We start from the raw sequence: 19,825 nt of genomic DNA, 5'->3' as shown, positions 1-19,825 counted from the left end.
GTAGTGTTGCTGGCTGGCAGTCTTTCCAAGCTCTCGGCCTCCTGTACGGATCAGTCTGCTGGGAGAGGGGGAGGGTGCTGTGTTTCACCATGCTGCAGTCGCCCCTGGGCTCGCTGCTAAAAGCCTTGGCACACACGGCTTGGCTCCAGCTGGGTTTAACTTGTCAGTGGGGAGGGAGCTGCATGCTCCATTCCTGCAAGTGCAGAGCCTGCTGCTTTGGCATGTTGCTCAGGGCAATTTGCTGTAACGCTCCTCACCTTCTCACCTGCAGTGGGTAATTTTTACTGAGTGGCCTGTTAAGGTGTTCAGGGTAATCGGTGCAACAGGGCTGAGGGGTGTTTTGGGGCTCAGGATGGCTTTGCAAGCTAAAACCTAGCTGAGGCATTGAAAATAGAGTATCTGTCTATCATCCTTGTTTCTCTTTTCCCCTCAATCATCTTCTTTCCCTGCCTCCCTATGTGAAGACCTCTTGCTTTGTAGCACCTCTGCAGTAGTCCCTTCTATCAGAACGTGTTTCTGGGAGGAGAACAGCCCCTCCTAAGTATCCCTGTGGCCCTAGGGTGAGCAGTGTGTTGGAGCCTGTCTTGCGCTGGCTGTGACCCACACGCACATCTGTGCAGTGCGCCAGAGTAGCAGGATCTGCTTTCCTGTCCTCTCCTTCCGCAGCAGGCTTGCCTTGCTCTGGCTGATTCTCTCCTTTCCTCCAAGCATCAGCTGTTTGCAGCACAGCTCTGAGCCTAGGCTGGGTCACGTTGTAGGTGCTGGACATGTTCTGCCTTGTCCATTCATCCCAAGGGGTATTGAGGTGGAGGGAGGAGGAGCACAAGGGATCACAGCGTGCTGTGGACTTGGCTCCAAGCTGATGCAGAGGATGCTTGTGGAGCAGCAACAAGCCTGGCCAGCAAGTCTGTCTCTGACTGAGCTTTGCCAATGCTGAGATCCAGGGTTCTTGTGAGTCCTACATTAAAGAAACCTATTCACCGTTCTTATCTTGCTTGCTATGCACAAGAGATCCCTGTTCATGTTCCCTGTCCTCTCCTTCACTGGAGAGGCTACACACTGCTCCTTTCAGAGCTTGCAGAGGTGATTTATTTTCAGCCTGTCCTCAGTGATCCCCACAGTCCCTGTCCTGATGCTGTAAAAAAAATACGACAGCAGTGCTCAGCCTCTGAATCCCACTGCAAGAGTTATCACGAGAAGGCATTAACAGACAAAACATGGTTTGCTCTGCGCTGCCAGGGTTGAGCCTCCCGTGCCCACTGAGCTCAGCCTTTGCCGGCAAGCTGTGCCTCTGCCTGGGAAGCCTGACTGTTTCTATGTGCTGCTCAGAGTGAGAGGGACACTGCGCTGCCTAATCGGGGTCGCTGTTTAGTCACGCTCCTCCACACCCTAATGAAAAATCTGTCATGGGTGCATTTCTTGGCTCTTTGCTTTTGAAGAGCCATTCTGGAGCCCAGCACAGCAGGCAGATGGGGCTGGATGGAGGTGAAGGACAGGATCTGGTTCTCAGCAGGGAATTTCAGGCTTGCAGGTGCAGGTCTGGCAGGTGGTAGGGAGGAATAGCTGGCAGCCCCATGCTTTGGGACAGGTTATTGTGTGGATAACTCCGGGGGGCCCAGGAGGCACAGTCACCTTTTGTACGCCTTCGCACTTCATGCCAAAATGTGCAGAGTTAAGCCTGGTTTGCTAAATGCCCTGCGTTCTTACCAAACTGTACAAAATATACATGCGTGCAGCCGTGAGGGAGAGCAGAGAGAGTGAGGAGCTTCCCCCTGGGATTTGCGGAGCCTTTTCACCACTGCTGGTGACAGGGGGTTGCTGTTCATGCACACCATGTGCTAGGTTCTCTGATCTCTGGAGACTGGTTTAAAGCTGCTGTAAACTTCAGGACCTCATTGTATCACCTTAGATGATGTCACTTAATAACGAACAGAACAGACAGGTGACCTGACATGAAGGGGAGGAAACAGAGATGCCTATAGATTTTGTCTTTTTAGAACGATTCCTGCCTCCCATCGTGACCTTTCTGGGTACATGACCCTTCAGAGCCTGCCAAAGTATTCTTGTTTACGCTTGTAGGATGAAAAGAGAGTAAGGGAAAGAGCACTAAGGATATCTGCTGCCAGGAGAAGGTTGCTTTGGTGGTGCCATCCTGAATGTGTGCTGGCATTTGATGGATTTTCTTTTGAACTCTTAGGTTCAGCAAGTTTTATTAACATGAGCTTTAAAGATCTTGTAATCTGTAGAAATTACTTTGTGTTAGTCTGCAGTAAATATTTGAAAATACTAAAGCAGGTGGCTGAATTGGGGCCTATATATTAATGTCTTTTTCAGTTTTTTCCAGGAAAACATTTTTTTATTGTTATTTGCATTGAATTGAAAAACTAGACTCGGCAGACAGCTGGTGGGAGAATTCAGTCTGTAGCTGCTGTGGAGAGCCATGAGTTCCTTTAAACATGTGATAACTATTTAAATTAAAGAAAAACACTGATGACAGCTGAGAATACGCCAAGGTTAAAATAGGTCATGTAAAAGCATTTAATTTTCAAAATTCTACATACTTTCTCAAGCTAACACTGCAATAAAGTGTTTGTGTGTGTGATGCAAAGAAAACCTGAGATTTCAAGTACTATTAAATGCAAAGCAATGATGGAAGTTCTTGGGAGGCGGTGGTGAGACAAGCACATGATTGTGTTGGAGGACCAGAAGGTCACTTGGGGTCCTTATAAGCACCACACTGTGCTTGGCCCAGTTTTCTGTTTTCTGGCTGAAATTTATGTTTATTGTGCCACAGTCAGGATTTCTGGCGCTTGTGTTATAGCGTTGCTGGATGAATTTGTACGACAGGGTAGGTTTAACAGCAAAGGCGATTTAACAGAGACTTATTGAAAGCAGAAGCCAGTTCTTCTCATGGAGAAGAATACAAGCTTTCTACCCCAGTCAAGGAGCCTGCATGCATATTCAAAACTCTACCGTGTGACTGAGATGCCTTTGGGTTATGCTATTGACAGGAGAGATGCTGACAGCCCCAGGGGGAAGATTTCTGCTCTGCTGAAGTCGGCAGGGTTTTGCTGTGTGCATGGAAAGAGAAGATGAGGCAGGTGTCTATGAAGGATGGGAAGGGTGCAGTCCAAGAGCAATCACAAATGTTAGTGCTTTGTCTCTGAAGCCAGTTCAGCCTCTCTGGTATAGAAAGAAGCATACAGACAGGGGTGAGCCTTGGAGAGTAAACAAGTGTCCTGGCATGTATGAAATCGGTCCTCCTCCTCTTAGCAAGGTGGCTGTGTCTGTATCCCCTTGACTGCGTGTCATCTGCTTGAGTAGGATGAAGTTGGTTTTCGCAGGCAAAGCTGCTCACTGCGGGGAAGGAGTATCGTAAGCCTCATGGTCTCTTTCCCTAGTCTCCAGCATTGCCAGCCTGTGGGCAGTTGTTTTGTGTAAGTAACTTGACATCTGGCTTTGTTCTTCCTCTTGCCCTGTTTTAATTTCCTGTGGCTGCAGGAATGCCACAAGGCAAGGGGAAACTCGTCTCTCAGGGCTGCGGCATTTCCCCTCTTCTTTTTCTCATTCTACGTGTCCTTCCCAAGTGGCACAAGTGAACAAACAAGGAAGCAATTTAGGAAGGTAACTGCTGAAACCAGCAAATTGCCTGTCTTTTCTGTCACACTGCCTTAAAGGAGAAAACGAGGCAAGAAGCAAATTTGCACATTGAAACCTTTCAGTTACTATTGTTAAGATTGCTGAGGGTCTGTAGGGCATGGGGAAGTGACGAATTACATTTCAGGCTATCTTTAGGAGAGAAAAGCCTTCCTCTTAACTTATACATTATAACAGGTTTGCATTTCTCAGCAGAAACACTTGAGTTAATAACTTTCCTTCCCTTCTTCTTTCCCCAGCATTATCACGCTTTTTCCAACAGCCAGAGTCGCAGACAGTGGAAGAAAATGGCATGGCCCGGTTTGAGTGTCGCATCGAAGGACTACCCTCCCCTGTCATCACGTGGGAGAAGGACCATGAAGCTGTTCCAGCAGAACCCAGGTGATTCCCTGATTGCTTTCCTGGGTCAGCTTGAAAAAAAACCAAAACAAAACCTGACCATTTAGGATGTGGAAATCCTTCATAAAAAGGTAGAATGAAGCGACCAGGTTTGGACCTGGTAATTAAGTGATGTAAGAGGAGGTGTTTAAGGGGCCCATGCAAACAGGTCTATAAAACACCTAAATAAAATTAACTTTCCCCCAAACATCCAATCCACCCAAACAACAACAACAACAAAAAAAAGGCAGGGGGAAGAGGAATAATAATAATAATAAAAAAACCAAGTCCACTTTTATTACTGATCTCTTGTTCTGGAACCTTTACCATGACGTACCAAGTGCTCACTCTATAAAAAATAGTTTCAAGGAAGTGAAATTGGCTGATAAACAAAGTAATTGAGACCGGAGCCTCAGTTTTCCAGTGGCGTGGAAGGTCTGTATGCAGAGGTGTGCAATTTCAGCACAGTGTACATCAGCCATTTACTCCCCGTGCAAAACATTGGAGGGACACCAAGAAGAGTATGCAGAAGGGCAGACAGCAGCATAAAAGTGAATGGAAAAACTTGAAATTGTGCCAGTTCTTACAGCACAGAACCTGCACCCTACTAAAGCCTGTGTTGTGCGGAACAGAGCGCAGCAGGCAGTGGCATGGACTGCCTTTGGCTTGTCCTTTCGTGTGAAGTTAAGTGAGGTAGAAGTCTTTGGGGGATTGGGGCCTGGCATGAGGAATATTTCTGCAGCCGACTGTGGGGGTGCCATGTTGGGGGTACTGGGCATACCCAACTGAACTCCATGATGTGGTTTTTCTTTCATTTTGGTTGTGGTTTTAGAGACAGTAGTTTTCTTCACTGTTTTCACATATTTATCTCAGGGTTAATGATTCTTCTAGACCACTGTGTGTGCTCAGTAATCTGGGAGGTCTTTCCATTTGTTTGATTCCCATGTTTAGAGGTCATCTAATAGAAGACCCTGAATTTTTTTTTTCTTTTCTTTTGAAAAAGGTAAGAGTCCTGCAGCATGATACCCTTTCCTTAATGAAAGTCAGTTACAGGCATGAGAGGAGGATAAACCAGTAGTTAGCTGTTAGTTGGTCTGCAGGGGATCAGTGGCTATATTGTCCTTTAGTTCTTAAAAACTCATTTTCTGTTGTGCTGAAGGAGCTGTTTCCCTCCCAGGGTAGTTAAGCCAAGAGGCAGGAGGAGAGGAAGAAAAGAGAGGTGGGGAAAGATTTAGGAATAATTCTGCAGCAGTGACTGTTTCTATAAGAATAACTGCTTATATCCTTGAGTATGAGGTGTGGCATCTAAAGGTTTATAGGAGACTGTTGCTTTGTAATGAGAAGAAAATTAATTAATAAAAAAAGAAATTAAAAAACAAAAAAGAAGGGATTGCAGGGAGAAGTGTGCCATAGATAGGGCAATGGCTTTTTAATGAGACAACTCGATGGATGTTGTGAAATTACTTGCTCAGAGATTGCTTTCAACACGGGCAGCCTGAAAATTGTTTTCCTTGTAAAAGCCAGACCATAATATCTGGCTGCAGATCTTTCTTTTTAAATCGTGTTTTAGATAATACGCTTTTCCAGAAGGATTTGCTTTTTTGTTGTTGTCTAGTTGTTGTTGTTGGATTTAATATAACCAGCTTTCGAAGGAGTTAAGTGAATTCCAGGAAATGTTGGCTGCCAACCAGAGCGTTCTGTTATCCTTACTACATCATGCCTAAGGACAGATCTCAGGCCAGCCTGATTACTGTGGACTCCCTCCTGTGCACGCTTTGATGAGCCTGTGAAAATGCAATCATTTGGATAGGTAGGCATCAGGATGATGATTTCATATTTCAGAATAGCACGGTTACGTGTATGTACAAAATCAGGCTCGGGCTGTAGATAATAGCCCTTGAGATAATACTACTACATCAATGTTTGTGATTTCTTTTAAGAGGGATAGAATAATCATGGGAAACTGACATTGTGGGGTTTTTTTCCTTTTTTCTTCTTTTTGTGTGTGTTGATCTTATCTTTGGGCACTTTCTTTGCCCTTTGCCCTTGGGTTACAGGTTCTAGCATGGTACCACCTCAAAGGTGCTGAAGGCTGAACTTAAAAAATATTTAGGCGACCTAAAGGGTATAGAAGTGCTTACTGATGTTTTTTGGAATACCTTTGCTGCCCTGCTGAAGCTCAGGATAAACTTTCATATGTGAGTAAGGCACAGAAATATTTTTAAATTATGGCTCTGAAGTACTTTTAAAAAACATGCTATTAAATCTGCAGCAGCTGCTTGAGGGGTGGCTTGCAGGATTTCTCCAGCTTGCAGTTGCTTTGGGACGTGTGCTACATCTCTTGGCATAATCTTTTCTCTGTTTTAGGTGCTGGCTGGGTTTCTCCCCAGGATTCAAATTGCTGTTTATTTTCTCTAGAGCCAAGATGAGTACTTGCTAGGAACTGGAAGTCTTTGGAGTTCTGCACATAAACACATACCCTACAGATCACATGGTCTGCAATCACAGTATCTTTTTCCACATTTTGGCTAAGTGAGGGTTTTATCTGTGTGGAGAATTTACTTCTGTCATGTTGTCAGCAGTGCCTTAATATAGCTTCACGTTCACGTACAGGACTCCTGAACTGTAAGCAAAAGGGCTTGCAAACTTTAGAGTTTGCAACACAGCTGCAGGTTCCTCACTTGTCCTGAGGACTGGTTATTAGTCAGTTTTGCGTACCTCCAAAAGGCTGCAAGGAAAGTAAGCCTCTTACTCTTTTTACTGGGGAGAAAGTGAGGAAGGGAATTGGACTGTCGATGCTGGAATATTCTCTGCTATACGCACAGTGTAACACCCCGAGCTGTAGGGTTGCAGGGTTTGGACTCAAGGCAGTGGTGCTTGATTTTAAGTTCTTGAGCACTTGAGCCTTGGTAATTGGCACTGAAGAGGTGGGCAGCCGTCAGCCTCTTGCGCGTTCCGCTCAGGGAGGAGCGGAGAGAGGAGCAGCTGCCTCTTTGTGCCTTGTTGTTCTTGCAGGTTGCTGCCGTCTGTGCTTATGGTGGTTGGGCTGTGGCCTGAGTGGCTGCCCTTTAACTGGCTAGCTGCTGCGCGTGGGGGGCTTCCCTTTCACCCCCATTCAAGGAAGTCTTCTGTGAGATCCTGGTGCAATAGCTGTCAATGGAGAAACTCCCAAATTTCTGTTTCTCTCAATGCCTTTGTCTGTTTGTCCTTTGCATTTGGTTTTCTGCGCGATCTGTAGTGAAGGTGAGCAGACAAAAAGATCTGCCCTGTGTATGGAAGAAAAGCTAGCGCCAACTGTATGCTCTGAATTATCAGGCAAACTTAGGTTCCTTGCAGAGAGCCTGGTGATGGAGCAAAATGCCGTTGCAGGCTGCCTGGAGGCTTCTAGATCAGCGCTGCCAGGAGCCTGAAGAGCTGGAGGCTTTGTGAGCAGCTGGGAGAAATTGTGGATAGAGAAATTCTGCCTTTCTGCCCTCCTTGCTTCCCTGGGAGAGCAGTGCTCCCCTGTCATGCCTTCCCGACAGGACGTGCGTTAAGTAGATCTCTCTACTGCTGGCCTTGCAGAAGGGACCATCTTGAGCTACACCCTGATTGAGTCTCCCCACTCACTCCCCCTTGCCTTTAGCTCATGCTCTCTTTAGAAACACAGCGGCTTGTTTTCTGCCCTCGGGAGAAGCTGGGTGTGTTGGAGGAGCGTGAACGTGGACACGGTCCTGAGCAGCCTGGTCTCGCTGACCCTACTCTTGAGAGGGGACGGACCATAGACAATTTTCAGAGGTCCTTCCCAGCCTCAGCGTATCTGTGATACATAACTGGAGTGTCTTTTTGTGGCTGGGAGATGCCATGCCTAGTGTTTGAAATATTTTGATATTAATTACAGACTCAAATAGCAGATGCACGACAAAAATAAATATTATCGCAGTGGGAGGCTTTCCCTCTACAGAGCTGAGAGGATGCAAATATTTGTTGTCTTTCTCCTGAGTCCTGATGAGGCATCCTGATGAGGGCTTTCTGGCTGCCACCTCCTCTGAGGTCTCTTGAGCTTGGTCCTGTGAAGAGCATCTTTGTAAGCAGTGGGAGCGTGGCTTTAGGGATGTGGGGCAGTTGCCCTTGTGTACGTGGGAAGCTTCAGCAGGTCTGCGTCCATGAATCGGGCTGCAGTATTGTGTGCCAGCAGAGACAGTATGGTCACTAGAGGAGCTCTGTTTGCTTTTCTGTTTTTTTTAACAGCTGTGAAGAGGACAAGAAGTGTTGAGCTCAGATTGCGGCAACTGAGATCCAGGATAGGTGCTAGCCTCACAGCAGGGATATTTGTCTCTGGAATAGACTGCTTAGGGCAAGGGAGATATTCCCATTACTGGAGATTTAGGGTAAAAGTTTGCAGAAGCAGGTGTGCTGTTGATGACCATGGCTTGAACACAGGCTGAGTGATCTCTTAAGGTCCTCCTGGTTCCATGACCCTCGCTCATGGTAAACCGGCTGTCTCAGCACCTGGAGAACCACAGTTTTACTTATTGGGTTTACTTACCGTGATCTTTGTGGATGGAAGGACTGGTATTCATGGTTGTAACTTGTCTTTGTGCTGTTCCTGTGGAATAACTGTTGTCCCTCCCCATAGCAATTGCCTTTGAATGTGTCCTCTTCATAATGAAGACTGATAACCCAGAACTGCCTGTCAAAGCTCGGCAGCTCTGTTTAGAGAGGCTTGCAATTAAAAATGGATCTCATATATAATTAAAAAGGATCACGTAGGCTTTGCGCCTTGCATTCAAGAATAAAGAGGCTGCCATCTAGGAATCCAGGCAGAAAATGGAGATGCTGACAGCCAGCTCCTACTTTTATGCTAATTGCTAATCATCTGCTTTGTTCAGTATAATGCAGGAAGGATTGTGTTCATGTTGTGAGCCATGTAGCCATTTCAGTCCATGGAAGTGTTGCCCAGTAGCCCCCCCATGGGCAAACGGGGGAATACTGAATTCCTGGCTGTAAGTTTGTCGGCTTGTGAAAGCCAGAAGCCCATGGAAGAACAGAAGGAATCAACACAACCCAGGAATGGTGCAGCTTCAGGTGGCTGTGTCCTGGATGCTTTGGGCCATGAAAGTGCAGCTATTTATCAGTTGCTCCCTTCACGTACTTGAAGTGCAGCAGGAAAAAGATGATGTTCAGACTTCTTTGCAATATATTTTTTTCTCCGGCTACCAAACCTTTGTGAAAAGCAAGTGGTGAAACTGGCTGTACTGTGTGCAAAGGCCCTTCTACACTTTGAGACATCTGCAAATCTGTATGTAGAAACATGCATGTGTGTGTGTATGTAGTAGTTTCATACAATACAATTGGTTTATATCAGTGAAGTCCTGTTGGCCTGGTCTCCCAAGAACAGATCCTATGTTGTGAAGTCTCCAGGGTGATGGATAGCTCTGTACCAGCTGGTTTTTAAGAACCACCAGTTGGGTTGCCTAAAGGTTTTTTGGTCCCATTCTACTGTGGTTACCAGGACCTTCACATGATACATTTGCAGGAGAAAAGAAAGGGGTAAAAGGGCTTTGAGTTGATGAATACCTCAGGTAAGGCATAGCCTGTCTCACACACTCTTCCTTTTGGTCACCCAGGTTTATAACTCTTCCAAATGGTGTCCTCCAAATCGTGGATGTGCAAGAGAGTGATGCTGGGGCTTACCACTGTGTGGCAACCAACGCTGCCCGAAAACGCTACAGCAATGACGCAGTCCTCAGTGTTCTGAAAGGTAAGATGTAGGCAGGAGTGTGTTGGGCTGGGCACATCTGCCAGACAGCCATTGCCTGTGATGGCAAGCTGAGCTGAAATATCAATGACAATTTCTCCAGCTGGTGTGGCTCTGCACATGGCAGGCCTTGGTTTAAAAAAAACTTAGAGAAGGTGTTTTATTAAAGACTTCTCTTTACTCTTATGGGGTAAGCAGGCTGAGTTGGGAGGTATTGCCACCTGGGAGTCACACTGGCCACTCTGCCCAGCCACGGGACTAGGCAGCCAACAGTAATAGTGGGGTTGTTCCTTTCTGTGCCCAGGGATTTTCTTTTGCAGGCAGATTGTAACAGCGGGTGCATTTTAACAGCCCTAGGCTCCTTTATGCTCTGGGCATGTTAGAAGGGGTCAGGCACCCTGTTTGCACCTTGGGCAGTGCAGCGTTGTTGTGATCTTATCTCCAGTGGCCTCGGATGGCAAGACAAGTGAAGGCTGGCACAGACAGAGGAAGATGCTTGCCCAAGCTAGCAAGAGAAACAGTTGGAGGCTGGAGTAGTTGACAGGGCTGTGTCTACTCCAGGTTGCCTTGCAGAGTCCAGAGGAGGTTAAGCACAGTGACATCTGAGTTGCGTTCTGTGTCCATGTTGCTGGCCCTTTGCTGAGCTGTTGGGTAGCTCCAGAGATCTTTTTGTGGTATTTGGGAACAGCCTCAGCTGGGATTTCTTCTGGAGACCAGACCACTGGAACAAGGCTTTAGGTGAGAGTTGTCCTTTGCCTCCCGATCTGGGCCTCAGTCTCTGAGTGCATTTTTCTTTGTTAACTAAGAGTGCAGCGGGCAAGTCTGGACAGGAGAACGTAGCTGAGAGCATAAGTGCAGTGGGGGTCTCCAGCCTCCAGCATCCTTCCCAGCACACCTGGCTGCCTCCCCAGTATTGTATAATCCTTGTCCTGCAGGCGGACAAACTCGCCAGAGCTGGGAGTCTGGGTGAGCTATCCTTTCTCTTGGGACAGTGACCCCCTGCCACGTCTGTCTCCTATTCGTGCTGTCCCCAGCATATTTTGTAGGCAGCTTTAACCTTGAAAGCTCTGAAATCCTTCCGAGCCCCTTTTGTCTTTGTTTAGGATTGCGTTGCTTGGCATTCTGCTACCACTGTATTTTCACAGGGGTGGCTTTGCTGTTCATCCATCAGCAGGGAGTATAATTAACTGTGGAGCCTGCGAACACACCTCTGATCAATGGATTGTGTCGTGGAGGTAATCTGTGTGGAATCTGCAGAGAATTCGTGAGCGGTTGAATGCTCTGTGTCTAATCGCCAGCCCCTGCCAGATCCTCTGTGTGCTTAATGAAGCACGGAGGCGAGGGGAATGCTTGCTATGGGCAGTTCCACACTGTAGACACAACTCCCTTGTTGGGTCTGGTTTGCTATTGATAAGTAATATTGATCAAGGCGCAAAGGTGAATATGCTGTCCTTGGCATCATAACTCGTTCTGTGTAATTGTATCTTGTAACTCTGCAGTGTTTAATCTGCTTTGCAAACGGAGGCAATGGAAGAGGTTAAATGGGAAGCGTTCCTTCTGGAGCACCAGCCGGCCTGAGCAGATTTCTGCCTGGAGTTCTCACCCAAATCTCGCTTCTGCAGCACCACACCACCCGCTGGCTGCAAAAACAAATATGCGAGGTTGAGTTTTTCACCAGATTGAGCTGATAGTGATGAAAAACATGCCTGTTAAATCTCTGGGGTTTTTTATAATTGGGGAGAAGTATCTCTGAGACAGATGGGAAACTGCAGTGACCTGTACAGACTGTGAACTCCTCCATGAGTGACTGGCATGGTATTGATCCTTTTTTGTTTCAGCACTTCACCATCAGATGCCTGGACTGGCTTGGTACGTCTTTTCCTCCCAGTTCAGAAGCAGCTGATAATAGTTGGAGTAGCAGAAATCCTTTGCTCGCTGTAAAAAATAAAACCAAACTAAATCCAAACAAACAAAAAATTCCAGGGGGAAAACCAAACCAGAACAGTAGCGTGAAAGCTATTTAGTGTTGCTTGAGTTGCTTATTGAGTAGAAATTTCGAGGACCAAACTCCTATGTGTTTGCAGGCAGGAGCAACTAAACTACTTCTTCGCTCCCTGCCAGTGGCTAGTGAGTCATTTGTGCTGAGGTAAGATGAGAGTTCAGTCTTGCAGTCCCACTGCACTGCCAAGGCCTCTGGAAAAGGTTTGTGCAGTGGGACCTAGTGTCTCCTTTCCACCTGTGCCTGCAGCTGTGGTGTCCCGCTGACAGCACTAGGCAGTGCCGTGTGGTGATCACTGAGTCTGTGCACTCATGAACAGATTTTGGGGCTGTGCTGGTTATAATGCAAACACTTCCAGTTGCACTGGGTTGCCAGCCCTCAGGCCTGGGAACATCTCATGTTCATGCCTCTGCCCCTGCCAGACAGCACTGGATTTGAACTGGCTGTGCATAGCAAAAGAATCCGTTTCCCTATAGCTTTTCTGCCCAATTGTCCTTCCCCCCCCTCCCTGTTCCTGATACGATGGCTGGGAATTGTTCCATCTCCTTTATTAAAGGCCTTTTCCCAGTAGAGGCAGCAATTAGCATGACCCCTTTCTGTCATATTTGCATGGCCTAAAAACCCCCAAAGTGTCATTCCCCTTAGCGGTGTGACTTCCCCATCATGTGGGGAAGGCTGTATTGCGTGTCGGTGGCCAAACACATGCTGGCCTTACACAGGCAGGGCAGAGAGTGGCGGTGCACAGTGGTGCTGTAAAAGCTGCAGATGTTTCGGCTGTGCAGACTTCATGGTGCAAATTTGTAGACCTTCCCTGGGGAATTGGTGTTTTGAGCTGGAAAGGAAGAGAGAAGACGGGAGAGCGGGATACAGTCACGCAGCTCTGAAACAGAGCCTGCTGTTGAAACAGGGATAACTTGGATTTTCCCCTTGGATCTCCACTGCTCCCCGGCAGACAGAGCGCCAAACACATCTGGCAGGTCCTGTCCCTTCACCCCTCACCTGGACAGATGATGAATGAACACTGTAGCCCTGCCGTGCTCTCGTGCCAAAAAGGGCATTAGGAGCTGGCTGCAAGATGGTTTTCCCAGGCGCTCCGTCTGTGCGTGCTGCCTTTGCTTGGGGTTAGTTCTCAGCGGGGCCGTGTCTTGTTTCTTGTCGCTCCTTTTTCTGGAAGCAGGCTCTGGAACCCTACTCCAAACTCATGTGTAAAGGGTTAATTTCCTGCGTGTCCCGGTCGAGTTTCCGGGTCCTTGACATACATAAGGAAGCATTGCCATGCTTCATAAAGTGGCTTTCAAAGAAAAGTAGCAGGGAGGCTTAGGGAACGTGATGTTGTGTGGTCTCAGCAGGTCACATTGCCTGTCACTTTAGTTTTCCCCTCCATGTCATGCACATGCTTGCTCTTGGTGTGTTTTCTTGAGGATGGGGACTGCCTGTGTGTTTGCCCCATGACTGGTACAATGTGGCTTGCATACCCAGCATGGCACGAGTAACCATCAGAGGCTGTGCTTCTGCTAGCACAGTACGTTTTTGCAAGGACTTCATCCATTCCTGGTTTTAAGTGACACAAAGAGGGTGGCTCCCCCTCACTCCCATTGCATCTTCTCCATTGAATGGATACTGGGATCTCTCCATAGCTAACCCAAATTTCCCTTTCCTGCAGTTATCCTATTACTTCTAGTTACACAGTGTTGGGGGTCTTAAAAAAAAATTCTCTTTCCTCCTTGGTTTTTAATCCCTTTGAGTATGTATAAGCAGTGTGGTGTCCCCTGAGTGACCTAAAGATCTTAGCAATTTTAGAGTGTAATTGAGTTTTGGCTGGGCTGGGAGAAGTACAAGAGATTAAAACAAGACCATCTGTTTTGAGATCCTGACCCCACAGCTCCTTCCTGTAGTTTCAGTGTTTGTATCTTTTCACATTTATGAGATGGTCATTGCAGAAAAGTCAACAAAGTGTGGCCCTAGGAGCCAGAACTTTTGGGTTCCTCTCTGTGGTCAGGCTTCAGAGGAGACTGAGAGAATGAATTCCTTAATGCTTAATTTCTGCCTCTATGAATAGAGATAATGTAATGGTCTTGGAGTTGCCTTCTTAGAAGTGATGGGTCAGTCTGGAGAGTGGTTATGGGCATTTGGTGCAGGGGGTCTGTCTGCTCAGGTGAGCTGGGCATCGGGGTGCACTTGCAGAGGAAGACGCAGGTATGTACCTGATCGTGGGCGTGGGGTTTTTCTTCCTTGTGTCCTCTGCACCCTATTCCTGATCTTTGTGTGCAGAGTAGCCGTGACTGCTGTGACATGTGTATGGGTAAAACCTTTGTTTCAGAGCAGGCTGCTAAGAATCAGAATGTGCAACAGCCTGCCCCCAACACTGACAAAACGTCTGTGCAGTGATGTTTGTGCGGTGGTCTCACAAGTGTGCTCCATGTGAGCCTCTGCCTGTGCTGCAGTAAATGCAGGAATGGGGAGAACAGATGAGAGCGGTGGGCGTAGGTACAGCAGAGCTGAGGTCTGGGCTGAGCATGGCACTGAAGCATCTTCCAGCAGATGAGCACGTCCCCTGTGAGTTGGGGTTTAGTACTGTGTTATTAGAGATGACACTGCAAGATTGCCGTTGGCAGAACATCATTTACGTTGACAGTTGTAGCAGCTTGCTGCAGCAGTGTCCCAGGAAATGTATTTTTCAGCCAAATATTTGTATGAAATATGATAACAGGGACAGAGCTCGGAGGCAGCTGAAACACCTTCACTTTTTTGTTCTTTCGGTGTTTGTATTGCAGTGGCTTGCAGGCAAGGGAGAGCCTGGCTCTCGGTGCCGGGACCTGGGTGATTCCTGCTCCAAAGGGCTATAGGAGAACACAGCTATTGAATGGGATGAGCTTTGGGGATGGAGGGGAAGGTGGTGATGAAGTGAGCAGCACTCACAGTTGGCCACCACCTCGCAGAAACAGACGTGCTGTTACCACAAGTGGATTTTCAGTCCATGCATGTGTGAATGACGTGCTGGATGCTGGGTTGGCGCTCAGCCTGAGCCCTGAAGACACGTGCTGTGCTCCCCTCGCAGCTTTGAACACAAGTACCGTGTGATCTAGGGACAGGGAAGTTTGGATTTGGGTCAGTGCTGCTCTGGTGTGACCTCCCAGACTGCCACCGGGCATTGATTGCGTTGTGTGTGCTGCCATTGATGGAGAAGGGCAGCGTTAACCAGAGGGGGGTGATGGTCCCACCTGGTCGAGGCGGGGGGTGTCTTCCTCCAGCAGGAACCCATGCAGCAGAGGAAGCAGGGCCCTGTGGTGTTCTGGGAGGTGAGCTGTGGGGGGAGAGCTATCCACAGCTGAGTCTGTGGGGACAGGAAACTGCTGAAGGCTGTGGTTCTGGGAGGCAAGACAAGACGGTCTTGGAAACACGTAGGGAGAGAAAACATGGGGTGGGATAAGGCAGCTGTATTTTTGCTGTGGGTTGTTGGCTTAATCAGCAAGTGTTGCCTCACCTCCGGAGAACTTTTCCCAGTTCCAGCCTGCAGTTGCTGCGTCCCTGTTCCTTGTGCCTGTTCAGCAGGGCACAAACCTCTGTCACTTTCCCCTCTCTTTTAGCATCCTGTTTTACTTTGCCCTCTGGTCTCTTGTTTACTAGCAGTTAAGCAGGGAACTGCTCTTGACTTGACATCCCAAAAGCTCAGCCATGAGGATTCTGTTTACATGTGTTTTGAGGCTCCGGTTTCCTGGGCAGCAGGTAACTGAAGCTGTTTGCATAATGCATCTCCTGGATTGTGTAAAATGCTCTTGATCCTCCTCTGTGGCAGAGGGTGCTAAGCAAGCCATGGTGAGCGTGGCAAGATCAAAGAGGAGATACACAGCATTTGTAGCTTAATAAACATATCTTTAAAGCTGGAAGTGACCTTTTGCCTAACAGGAGCTCTAAACTTTCACTCCACCTCCCTTTTACTGAGCCTTAGCAATGCTAGTGATTTCAAGCATGCATGGAACAGGATTGAGGCCACAGATTTTGGGTGAAATTTGTGAAGGGCTGGTGCAGGCATGTGTCAGGCACCCACCCAAACACACAGCTCTCTTCTTGCCTGGAGTTCGTACAGGGCCAGCATGCATGACACCACTCACATCGCCGAGGGAAAGCTTCTCGTAGCTCAAGTGTCAGCAGCCTGTTCCTGGGAGCTGGAGGGGGAATTTCGGCTCAGCTGTCTGTGAAGTTTGGTGGGGCTATGATATGCCACGCTCCTGACAGCTCTAGCAGCCTGCGGTGACAGAGGGTTTGATACAAAATTCAGAGCCCTCACCTCCCATTAAGCAGAACAGCTAAGCCCAGGGTTGGCACTGAAGTGAGTGGCAAGAGAAGTGTCAAGGATAGTAAAGCAGGACAAGGGATGTACAGCTGGGAATAGGTGAGTGTTCCCAGGTCCTGAGGGGTAGCTGGTCTCTCCCACACGCTGTGTTGGCTGTGTGTGATGTTTGGAGCTGTCAGATACAGCCAGGCTCTTGTGTTACAGGCATCTCTGACTCCTGAAGACAGAGATGGCTGGATTCAGGGATGGTTTGCGGTCCTCCAGTGTTCTCCATGTGCATCTCTTATTAATCCAGATCTGCCGTGCTTTTGAGACTTCCTGAAATAAGAGCTGGTGTTTGGTAAGGCTTGGACTGAAGCAGGGTTTATAAGCAGTAGGCTCTATTCAGCTCTCCAAGAGTCTTTTGGTGGTGGTATAACCCTGTGGTGCATCAGCACATCTGTACTACAGGGATCACACCTGGCCTCTCCCAGAGGATATTGAACAGACCGTGCTTGCATGGTGAAGCTGGAAGGGAGCTAAGAATAGAGATCATAATTAGGTCAGCAGCTTGCAATGGGCTGTGGGACAGAAAGGTTGATGTGGTTGGTTCCTGATAGCACTTGTTAATTATTAATCATCTGTGTTACAGCAGTGCCTCAGTAGCTCTCTGAGGTCAAGGGCTAGCAGTGCCCTGCGGCACTTGAAGCATCCTAACAGCTGGAGTAAAGATGTTGCAAGTGTCCAGAGGCATAGCAAAGCTCCTGGTCCTGTTGCTTTAGACATGGGACAGACACATTGTGGAGGCTTGTCCCTGTCTCAAAGACCCACCAGTATCTGCAGGCCCAGGGGTGCTAAGGGGCAAGAATGGGACGAGTCGGCCCAGATCCAGGGTAGGGGAAATCAGGAACTGAGCCGTGCTGCTCTGAGCTCTTGTTGGGATATCTGGGATGCCAGGGATCTCTCCAGACACAGCTGGGAGTTTGCCTTCAGTAACTGAGAGGTGTTCTTGCCCAGCTCTGTTTCCAGTGCAGCTGAAGGGCAATGCCACATGGATTGTGGATGAGAGTGAGAAGCAGGAAAAAAGAAGGATGGGATAAGGAGGGGCAGGTGGTGTTGCCAAACACTGTGTCTTCAGGCACAGCCTTAGACAGATCGGGGCTCCCTGCAGCACTCAGCAAGTGTCCAGCCCAAGGGCTTTGAGAGAATCTGTAGATATCACTAATGATCTTTCCCCATGGAAAGCCAGCTTTCCTTCCAGACTTTTCCTAGAAAAACAGATTTGCATTGTCCCGAGTTAATGCAGATGCATCCATCTGCTTTTGGTTCTTCCTTCCAAGTTGGCAATCTCCATTTGCCGCCAGACTGTGTTACTGTAGGCTCCCAGCATGTTGTGTGTTCGAAGCACGGCTTGTAGGAAGCATTTTGCGTACCTGGCATCAGGGAGACCATACTACAAGGTGGCTTCCCGTAATGTTTCTCTTTAAAGCTGTGTGTGACAGTAACGTGAACAGCCGCCTCAGGCAGATGGAATGGGGCAGAGCACAAACCCTTGGTTGCAAAGAAAGCAGGTTATGTCCTTCTGCACAGTCCAGGGCCTCCAGCCTATTGCTGCTCTGCTGTCACTAGATGAACGTGAATCGCAAACAGATCTGATGTTGCAAACAAATCTGAATTGCAAATAGGTCTGATGGATTAGGTGTTAGCCCCTTGGAAACATCAGCCTCTGAGCACAAGGAGGAAGTTACTGGAGTGAAATGGCTCCAGTCACTGAGACAGTGAGGTGGCTGAGTAAGGAGGAGTTTCAGGGCTTGTGACCTGTGAGCCAGCAGGGTCTTCTATTGACCATGTCTCTGTCTCATTTCTGTGCAAGAGGTAACAGAGTATCTTTACCTTTTTCTCTTGGACAATCTCCTGCATCACCTTACGAGGTGATGTGCTAGCCTAGGAAAGTGGCGGAGCGAGCTGGTGTAATGATGGTTAAAGTGTGGGAATGTTCCCACTGAATCCCAGCAGCTGGCAAGCTTAGGTCCCCAGGGCAGTTTGGTGTTTACTGATTGCGGGGGCGGGGACGGGGGACAGGCATCTATATTTAAATCTCTCATGCTGTGCCTTTTGCTAAGTGTCTTCAGGTGCTTTCTGGCTATTACTTTTGCACCTTCACTTCTGTGAATTGGCTGTGTTACAAACTGTGAGCAGATGGAGTCACAGAGGTGCTGAGAGATGTGCCCCCAGCAGCACAGTGAGTTAGTGGCAGAGACCAGGGGTTAGTGGCACCCTGGTCTTTCTTGCTTGTGTTTCTGGCAGCTGCTGGGGTATTGCCGGGGCTTGCAGTGCTTTAAGGGCTCAGCTTGAGTAGCATAAGCGGTCTGGGTCTTAGGGTTAGGGCAGGGAGACTGCTCTGCCATTCTCCAAATCGCTTCAGAGATACTGAAGTACCTCTGCTCCTTTCTTCACTTTTTGTTGGCCTGTTCTCTGATCTAGAGGCTTAACTCCTACTGTACGGAGTGACTTTCTTTTAAGGAGTTTGTTTGCACTAAGGTCTGTAAAACTGGGCCAAGAGTGGTTGAAGTCTTATTAATTGATAATTATTATCTAAAATGGTGACATTATCGATCATGGTCCTTCTAGTAGATCTCAGTGTCCCCTGTGCTCTAAGCTTGGGTTTCCTATTGCCTCTGCCTCATTCCAGCTCCTGGTCTGCTGCTTCTGCTTCCCAGAAACTCTATGACATATCTTCAGGCTTCTGAGGATTCAGATGTCTGGCCTGAGGTCTCCAACCCTTTGGCTAACTTGGGCTTGTGACAGAAAACCAGAAGAGCCCCAATTCTCGTAAGAAGCAGAAGCTTTCTTCGTGCAGTGGGGCTACAGGGCTGCATGACCGTGGCTGTCAACGTGGCACCTCCTGTTTATTTTGCCTGGCTCCTGCTCGGAGCACTGCAAATGCAGGCACTTCCAAGCGCTCGCTGGGGAAGCGAGCAGGGATTCGTCGCGCAGTCTGGCTGGCTCCCATCCCTTTTGGCGTGATGAAGAGCAGTTGCAAACGCATGTACGCAAACAGAGAGCCAATGTTGACAGCTTTACAGGAGGTGGAGTGGTGGGCAAACCACACTCCCGACTGCTTTGCAGCAGAGCTAAACGTACCTTGGTCATCTAAATCTCCATACCCTGAAGGATCAAGGGTTTGGGGGTGGCAGAAGAGCCCCCTAAAAATCCCAGACAATTCCTGGAAACGTGCCACTGCTCAGCTTTTTTCTGGGCTTCTGGTTACATATAGTTCAGGGTGTCAGCTTGTGGCTGAGCTAGTACATTAAAGTATTTAATTTCTGAGCTGATATCTGTCAGCTGTATAAAGAAGTTGAGGGGAATGAAAGAGGACTGCCTGATGGCCCCTCTGTCTGTCTGGACCGGGATCTTTGTGCTCCCCAGGCTTTCAGACACAGGACACAGGGCTGGGGAAAATGTTTAAAAAGCTGTTTCTCAAGCCCATTATGAAGCAGTTCCGAGAGCAGCTCCTCCTGTCACACTCGGTGTGTACTATGGTCCGTGGGGAGACCCCAGAAGCTGTGGCAGGTGCCAGTCTAGGGAGTGCATCTAGATAGTAAATGGATATTCTTCACCCAAACTCATTTCTCCCTCTCTCTCTCTCTGCCTACCTCCCCCAGCCCCCCACCCCCCAGTTCTTCATTTTGCATGTATATATATGCAGACATTAAAGGAGCAAGTTCTGTGCCTGCTACGAGAAGTGTAGATTGCATCATGTATTTTGGGATCTGTT

The 19,825-nt window shown here is 48.2% G+C and overlaps 1 protein-coding gene across 3 annotated transcripts in view; it reads left to right on the top strand.

Moving 5' to 3' along the window:
* Positions 1 to 19,825, top strand: part of IGDCC4 (immunoglobulin superfamily DCC subclass member 4) — a 101,458-nt gene that overhangs the window by 41,189 nt on the left and 40,444 nt on the right. For all 3 annotated transcript variants that reach the window (XM_055819312.1, XM_055819302.1, XM_055819306.1), the window contains exons 3-4: positions 3,897 to 4,038; positions 9,645 to 9,778. In XM_055819312.1, coding sequence (XP_055675287.1) covers positions 3,897 to 4,038; positions 9,645 to 9,778 — 276 coding nt within the window. The remainder of the gene's footprint in view (positions 1 to 3,896; positions 4,039 to 9,644; positions 9,779 to 19,825) is intronic.

Source organism: Falco peregrinus, chromosome 1 (assembly GCF_023634155.1).
Source record: "Falco peregrinus isolate bFalPer1 chromosome 1, bFalPer1.pri, whole genome shotgun sequence".
In the NCBI taxonomy this organism is placed as follows: domain Eukaryota; kingdom Metazoa; phylum Chordata; class Aves; order Falconiformes; family Falconidae; genus Falco; species Falco peregrinus.
Note: the sequence above shows the minus strand (reverse complement) of the source record. Positions and strands in the feature narration are given on the sequence as shown.